Here is an 8,444-nt window from a genome sequence, read left to right as displayed (position 1 = left end):
AGAGGGAGAGGGAGAGGGAGAGAGGGAGGGAGGGAGCATGCAGCACACAAGGACAGACCAGTGATGGAATGGAAGGAGTAAGGACATACCCATAGACACCTGCCTTCCCAGGTGCCCACCTCTAGAACAAGAACAAGGGAATGGCCATCTTCTATACCCAAAATCTACAACTGCAGGGTTAACATGTAAAGATTTTGTCTCTCTGTGGACATTTTCTTCTGCCTTTTCATGTTTACACAGAGTGTTCATTGATCAAAGTCATTGGTTTCCCTGCAGGCTCGTGAAACTGTACATGAACTTTCTCAAGACTGTGAGACCAGAAGGAGAAAAGTAAAATTTAAGTACTACAAAAGTTTGTCTGGGAACAATAGAAACAAACAAACAACAAAAAATCAAACCCACCCCACCCCCCAAAAAACTCAATAGTTTAATAATATGTCGGGTGAGGTGATGTTCATTTGCTACACAGTAACTTCCATATAAATTGCATTCAACTCTTCTTCACACAAATGGATTTCTTAAGTAACTAGACAAGAGGGATGGTTTATAGAATGTAAATATGATATCATGCTTTTTATTAAATGGGTAAAAATTTAAAAGTAAATATGGATTTTGTGTGACAAGACAAAATAAAAGAGCTTAGATCCAAGTCACAAGAGGTCTGCAGAGATTGTGCAAGGTGTTTGGAGGATGAGATTTAAAGATTTGTGTATGTCTGATGACTGAAGGTTATTAAAATTCCTACAGATATTGCTTTGCTCATGGCAACATTTACAAAAACTGATTTAAAAGCCAAAATATGCATGTCTAATCAAGTAGTTGTTTATGGTTTGCTAACTTTGCTAGGCTAGTTCATACTTAGGAAAACTATATTTTAGTAAAACCAGGATTTCCTTAAAATTTTCTTTGTCTAAGCATTCTCTAAGTGTTATACAAAAGTAAACATTGTAGAAATGACAAGGCTGCCCTCCGGAGTGTCTAGCAACCACAGCTTGGAGGCCCTATCTCAGCTAAGACAAAGGACTGGGAAACTAGAGCCAGTATTTTAGGCTTTGGCCTCTCAATTCAGCCAGGACTTGGATGTTGGAATTCCTCTAAGTCACTAATCTTCTTGATGGGAGAGGTCACAGAATCTCCAGAGACTGGAAAGGCAGATACAATGTACATTATATTACTAAATTGTTATGCGTTGTTTGGGCTCACTTACAAGCTGGATCCCCTACTCAATTTCACACCAAAACATGTCTGTCTCAGAGGGTACTTCAAGAGCTCTAACTTGGGGGTGGACTCACCCCCTAACTCTGCAACAAGCCAGAGGGAACAGTCAGACACAAAGAGTAAAAATACTATGCCTCTAAAAATAGTTAAAATCTGAACAATTGCTAAAAGAGTTTATTATCATTTATCCCACGATATAAAAATTCTTGCCTTGGGAAGGAGAAATCAGCCATCCAGCTGTGGGAAGCATAGCTGTGGAAGAAAAGTCAAAGGGGAGTTCCCTGCTCAACTTCCCAGCCAGTTTCAGATGGATATGATGAGCTCCAACCTCACCTGAGGAACCCTATCCACTGAGGACCCCAAATGACTTCTTTAAAGCAATTTCTCTGGTCTTTTTTGGCTGAAGATTTTGAGCACTAGAACTGATATTTTGTGCTTCTCTCTCTCTCTCTCTCTCTCTCTCTCTCTCTCTCTCTCTCTCTCTCTCCCTCTCTCTGTCTGCATCTATTTTTTTTTTTACATTGGCTTGCTATATACTTAATAAACTCACTCATTCAAAACCATGAGCATGACCATCAAAGATCATTTTCTCCTGGACAGAAGAAAGGGGATAGAAAAGACCCCACCATTCTGATACCCTTTTGCTGTCCTTAAGAGCACACAGCAATGTGATAGTCTCAGAACCAGTCACCAAACCCTCTCCACTGTCTGCTCTCTGGGCACAAGTGAGCTTGTGCTCTTGGTATCCTTTGTTGGCTGGAGGTTTTAAACAGTTTGATCATTAAGGGAGAAGATAAAATGGCATGTGTTACTTCCGACCTTGCATGTGTTGCCTGCGGAGCAGACACTCTTTTTCTTTGCTCTCCTAAGCAATCTGGGAATCTGAGTATAGAGTACAGAAGCCGAGCCATATTATTACGCATTATTATTGTTTGCTATGGGCAAAAGTTGGCCCTTGTTGATTTGATTTGGACTAGCTGTCACTGCAGCATGCATTAGTTTGCAAACACCTACAGCAGGTTCTTAAACACAGTAAAGATGCACCCATTTGAGAGGAGGTCTCAGGACCTCCTGCTTTGACACTGTTTCCCTCTTAGAGTCCTGCAGAAACTCTTCCCCCAAAATAGGACATTCCATTTCACCACTATCCAAATGCTCACTGTTTCATATTCAAAACTGTGAGGAGAGCTGACTGGGTAGATGCACTTGGCATCTGCCTTAATAGTCATGAGAAAGGAGCGGGAAAGGGAAGAGGGAGTGGGAGACAGAGAGAGACAGAGACATAAGGACACACAGAGAGAGAAACAGACACAGAGACAGACAGACAGAGACTGAAAGAGAACTATGAATGTGGACCAATATCAGTTCTGGCTATTTCACTGGTTGGGGGTTCTTGTCCCATCTTTGAATGGTGGGGTTAGCAGCAAGTCTCTGAAGAGTCTTGCTATGTGGCTGAGAAATGCCTGGTTTCCCTCAGAGGTTGGAGGGGACTTACCTGGGTGAGACAGCACCTGGGAGGTGAAGGAAGTGACCGTGAGCAGCAAGAATAGAAGTGCTGTGGAAATCTGCATGGTGGAGGGAGACAGATGGAAGTTACTGCGTAGATCTCAGCTTCTGAGCTCTGCAGGCTCTCCCATCTACCTTTATAGAGAGCAGAGTGGGTGGAAGCTTCCAGAGAAGACTCTGCCTGCACAAGGTCATGAAGGAGGGGTCTTGAGCAGTGGAACACAGCCAGCTCCTGGAAAGACAGCAAGATAGAAGAAACACAAAACTGTGGGAGGTACTTGGCATCTGTTGGGGGATGAGCGTGAAAACTGAAGAGATTGTGTGATTATGAAATGTAACTGATCATTATGCAGCTGGACAAAGAAGCACAGGGAAGCCAGTGCTGGTCTGTGTTCACCTGGTACTCTGAAGAATTTTGGAGCCCCAGGAGATCCCTCCTCAGAAAACAGGGCATGATAGTCATGCTTGCCCTTTTTATGTAATTCAGTGGTCATACAATCTTAGTGTCCAGGAACTTAGCATTGTGGGAAGCAGCAAGTGTAGGGACAGTTTAGAAAACTAGGTTCACTCTTGGCTTGAGCTACACACACACACACACACACACACACACACACACACCCCAAGTGGTTAGCAATTCAGGACCACCACCTGTACCAAGCTACATATACATCCTGTCCAAAGAAAGCAACTGGTTCCTCTGCCCTGACTATCTGATAATCTCTGGCAATTCCTTAGCACCCCACCCCACTTTCACTGCTTAGTAATTATTCAAAGACATCTCAGTATGCATCCTGGAGTTAGGAGGAGTAGTACATCTGGCTTGGATGGGCAAGAATGAATGTTTAGGGAAAAATCTCTCTGTCATTCCATGCATGATTGAATGTGTATATGATGAATTTTGGGTACATTGTGGGGAAGGGCTATATGCAGCAAGCAAAGACTTAGGTAACCTAAACCTGCCAATCAAAACAAAAATCTACCCAACATCCCTTCTGCCCTATCGGCTAACTTGCTGGACCTTCTGAAGGAAACCCAGGGAATGTAATAGCATGAGACTCTGGAGCGATCTCACTTAGAACCCACTGCTGCCTTTGTAATGCTTCTATGTTGTGACAGTGCACGTGCTGTCACGGTACCAAGAATCAGGCGTAGGCCTGTGGGACTTAACAAAAGACACAGACTCGGTGGTTCGTCAAGGGAGAATGCCAATTTTTATTCTTTTCTGCTCAACTTATACTGAGCAACATGGGGGGATGAAAAAAATACAAGGAAGAAACCCCCATCTTGGGCCGAATCATCAGGGCTGAGCTGCAAACGGCAGAATGTTTTTTCTTGCAGAACATAACATCCTGTCTTGAAGCAAACAGGTTCTGCAAAGAAACATCCAGGTAGAGGGTCTGCATCCAACAGTGCTGTATCTATTTTTGTGCTTTCCTATGAAGCCACTTGTTGTTCTGCTCCTTCTCAACCCCTGGTGTAGCACTTCAAGAACTCTGACATCCCTGACTAGACAACAACCACCACCACCAAGGAACTATCAGAAAGGAAAAAAAAAAGCTAATTCCTTCTGTCCTTGACTCCCTCTGACAAAAGCATGACCCTTCACATCTTTATTTCAGTACAAACAAACTTAAGTGAACTTGATGTTCATGTCTCACTGATAACTACTGATCTAGAAGATGGTAGATTAAAATGAAGGAAAAGGTCAGGACTGAGCAAATATTGAAAATATTCAAAACCAAAATACCAGCTGATAGCAACCTGCTATGCTTGCCTGGTATCCTCAGGCAAAGCACCTCTAATACTCAAATGAATAAAAACATCAGGAAATCAAAGACAGCATGATGCCTCTATACCTGTACTTGCTTTGCAAAAGAATACAATTTCAGAAAAATGTATACAAAGTTAATAAGGACAATAATGACTGCTTCTTAAAACCACAGAAAGTGATTTGCCACTTTCTGTGCTGTCACCAGACAGTTGAATATCGTGTCAGTTGAATATAGTCATTCCAAGAACCTCTTTTGAAAAATAAAGTAGCAAATTTTTGTTGCTGTCCAAAGGCCTCTGAAAATATATTTTAAAAGACTATTAGCTGCAGAAAACATCTTGACACTTATTTTATTTCAGATATAGCATTCCGTATTAGCAACAAAAAAGTTGACAGGTGACTCATTTAAACTAGACTAATTGAGGATAAGAAACCAGAGTTTGGTACTCATTTGAAAATAAAAGAAGAATATTTAAAATAAAAATAAAAATTAACAAGTTTTTATGATATTCAAGAACCATACATTGTTCATAAATGAGAATTACCATAGAGAAGGCTTTCAGAAGAAAAAAAAACACACATTCGAGACCAGTATAAGTTTTTAATTTAGTGATATTGTATTCTTATGAAGAATGTTTATTTAGGTTATTGTCTTAGAGTTCTGTTACTGTGAAGAGACACCATGACCATAGCAACTCATGAAGAGAAAACATTTAATTGGGGCTAGATTACAGTTTCAGAGCATCATTATCATCATGGTGGGAAGCATGGTGGGTGGCACGCAGATGGACATGGTGCTGGAGAGGTAGCTGAGAGTTCTACATCTGGGCCTGTAGGCATCACAAAGAGCAAGACACTGATCTTTGCTTGAACTTTTGATACCCCAAAGCCCATCCCCATCAGCACATCTTCTTCAACAAGGCTATACCTACCCTAACAAGGGTACCTCTTTCAGTCCTTCTCAAGTAGTTTTCTTCATGGCTAAGTATTCAAATATATGAACCTAAGGGTGCCATTCTTAACTAAAGCCACCACAGTCACCAAATCAAAAGAAAGCTCATTTTATGAAGCATTTTCCTTTCTCCTTTGAGAATTTCACATATGCATACAGTGGATTCGGGTGATATCCACCTCATTACCTACACTCATTACCTACACTCATTACCTCCTTTTACCTTGGATTTTCCGGCATTTTAAAGTAATTTGCTTAGCTGCTAAAGCCCTTTAGTAAGTCAAATCAAAACAAACCTCTATATATCAAATACATTGCCCTGGAATTGGTCTGCAAGCAACAGAACAGATACCCAGTGTCTTCATACCCTAAGGATTTGAGGAGCAGCCTTTTAGTTTACTCTCATTCTCAGAACACACAGCAGACAAGGTGGCGTCAAAACATCAAGTACAAGGAACATAAGAACCACTATGTTCATCTGTGCAAAGCTCTTGGCTCCCATGTATAGAGCAGCTGTGAGGAGAGTAAATGCCTTAAATACAGCAGCTACAGTAAATTACTGTGTTGAATGTGAACACAGGGGTGCCACATGGTTGCTTCCTGGCTTTCCTGGGACAGTCCCACACCAAATTGATTGATCCATAAAGGTTACATGGGAAGATGTGTTTAAACGGATTGGGGTTAGAAGAAAGGCAGTTCTGTGGTCAACTAGTGATATCTATCCTAAGGACCGGACTGCAGTGCTCTTGCTGGCCTATAAAGCGCCATCTGCAACCTAAAAGGGGACCACATAGAAGACAGAACACTCAGTCTTTCATTCCTTGCTAATCACTCCCAAGTGACTAGCATCATGAGGACAGCAGATCCGGGATGCCTGAATTGGATCATGACTCTGTCATTGATAAGCTTCATTCTATGGATAGCTTATCTATGCTTCCTCTGCTAGGCTAAGATGGGAAGGATAATCAAGCCTATCTCAGCTGGTTGCTATGAGGATTAATATAAAAAGTACTTGAAAGAGTAGTTAGATCTCCATAGGTTCTCAGTGCCTGGAAGTTCAGCATCTGGTATTAGGAAGTAGAGTGAGTTTTGTGGACCTAGCTGGGGGGGGGGTGAGTGTGGGGGTAGGGGCGCTAGAAAGAGACTGTGTCTGGGCAGATGGTTTCCTCCGCTTGCCTCCCAGACTTACCACTACTTCCAAGGAAGACAGCATACCCTAGAGATAATTTTAGGAATTCCCATATTGTGCACTGGGGAGGTTTAGAGTTCCAGAAATTGTGATGATGTAAGATATGTAGAATTTTCCTGATGTCAGAGGTGCCTGGATGACGTAACTAAGTGATTTTTGCACTTAGCAGGAATACTTCTATAGTTCAATTGTGGGTACTATAGAGTGGCTTACTTATTTCCTTTTCTCATTTATCTCTGGATTTTGATAGCAATCCAGAAACCTCAATGAGAATAAGTAAAATAAATAGACTTCCAAGTTCAGCAGCTGTTCCATCTAACTGCCTGGCTGTTCCTGGCAAGTGTGAGGGTAAGATGTGGAGCTCCCCAGGCCTTCCTTTTCTCTGCTTCCCAGCAGTCATCAGGAAAGACATTCCACTCACCTGTGACATGATTCCGTATCTAGTGAACAGTGGGGGAGGGGTTTCCTCAGAGAAGCATAGGCAGTGGGTCCCTTACTAGGAAAAAACAATCTTGGATTCTTACGTGTTTTTCTGAGGAATGCTGAGATCAAAGCAGGGAAGGGTTGCTGGAATCGGGACTCTTGGCTTTGATTTTTCTCAATAACAGACTGTGTCTACTGTGTCCAAGTCTTGGGGTGGGGTTGCAGCTCAGCAGTAGAATGCTTGCTTAGCATACACAGGGCCATAGATTTAATCCTCAGCAAACAAAAGAAAGCAAGATCATAGTCTGTACCATGAGAGCCTCGAAAGAAACATAGACGTGTATTTTATTTTATTCCTTTCTTCAAAAGAAAACAAGAGAGAGAGAGAGAGAGAGAGAGAGAGAGAGAGAGAGAGAGAGAGAGAGAGAATTGAGAGCTGGGCCCAGATGAAAACTCAAAGGTTCTGCTATGCACTTTAGGGATAGGTGGCCCTACATGCCTCTCTCTCAATTTCTTTTCTATATTGTGAAGCCTCTACGGTACTTGCCTGCCTTTGTGTACTGGTTAGTTTCATTGTCAAGTTGGTAAAAGCTACAGCCACTAGGGATGAAGGAATCCTAACTGAAAAATTGTCTTTGTAAGATGGGCCTATGGTCATTGATGATGAATTGTCTTGAGTGATGATCGATCAACGTAGGAGAGCTCTGCCCACCTTGAGTGGTTCCTTGACTATATAAGGGGTCCTGACCTGTGTAAGAAAGATAGCGAAATGAACAATAGAATCAGTAACCAGAATTCCTCCATGGTTTCTGCTTCAGGCCCTGCTTGAGTTTCTGCTCTGAATTCCCTCAATGATGAGTTGTGACCCTGAAGTATAAGCCTATTTAAACATTCCCTTCTTTAAGGTTTTTGTTGTTTTGTTTTGTTTTTTGTTTTTGTTTTTGACATGGTGTTTATCAGGAAACAAAGTAGAATATTGTTTGACCATGTACAAAACAGGACCAAAGAAGGACCTCTGTTCTCAAGGGTCTCTAGGGAATAGAAAGCTGTTACAACACTGACATGTAAAGTCTAAAATGATCCAGGTAGCAGGTGTTCTAGTTAAGATCACCTTTAAAAGAGGAAAATACAGACCTAGAGAAATCAAATTATCTTCCTCTTCTGTAAAACCATTTATGAAAGGGAGGCTCTTTTCCAAGGGGTTCCCAGGCTTTTCAGTGTGTGTGTGTGTGTGTGTGTGTGTGTGTGTGTGTGTGCTATATGCACTTATGGAAATACAGAGGTCAAAAGATGGTGTCATGTGTCCTCTATCACCCCTGTCTTAGTCAGGGTTTCTATTCCTGCACAGCATCATGACCAAGAAGCAAGTTGGGGAGGAAAGGGTT

At 41.9% G+C, this 8,444-nt stretch overlaps 1 protein-coding gene across 2 annotated transcripts in view; it reads right to left on the bottom strand.

Moving 5' to 3' along the window:
* The window catches only part of LOC116076990 (eotaxin), a 29,140-nt gene that overhangs the window by 2,112 nt on the left and 18,584 nt on the right, over nt 1–8,444 (bottom strand). Inside the window, exon 1 of one of the 2 annotated variants that reach the window (XM_031351166.1) lies at nt 2,714–2,921. The exons of the other annotated variant lie outside the window; for it this stretch is intronic. Coding sequence (XP_031207026.1) covers nt 2,714–2,789 — 76 coding nt within the window. The 5' untranslated portion in view covers nt 2,790–2,921. Of the gene's footprint in view, nt 1–2,713; nt 2,922–8,444 lie in introns of those variants that run through there. 2 annotated transcript variants of the gene reach the window in all.

This window comes from Mastomys coucha, unplaced genomic scaffold (assembly GCF_008632895.1).
Source record: "Mastomys coucha isolate ucsf_1 unplaced genomic scaffold, UCSF_Mcou_1 pScaffold5, whole genome shotgun sequence".
Classification (NCBI taxonomy): Eukaryota; Metazoa; Chordata; class Mammalia; order Rodentia; family Muridae; genus Mastomys; species Mastomys coucha.
The sequence above is the reverse complement of the archived record's forward strand: the minus strand, read 5'-3'. Positions and strand labels throughout refer to the sequence as shown.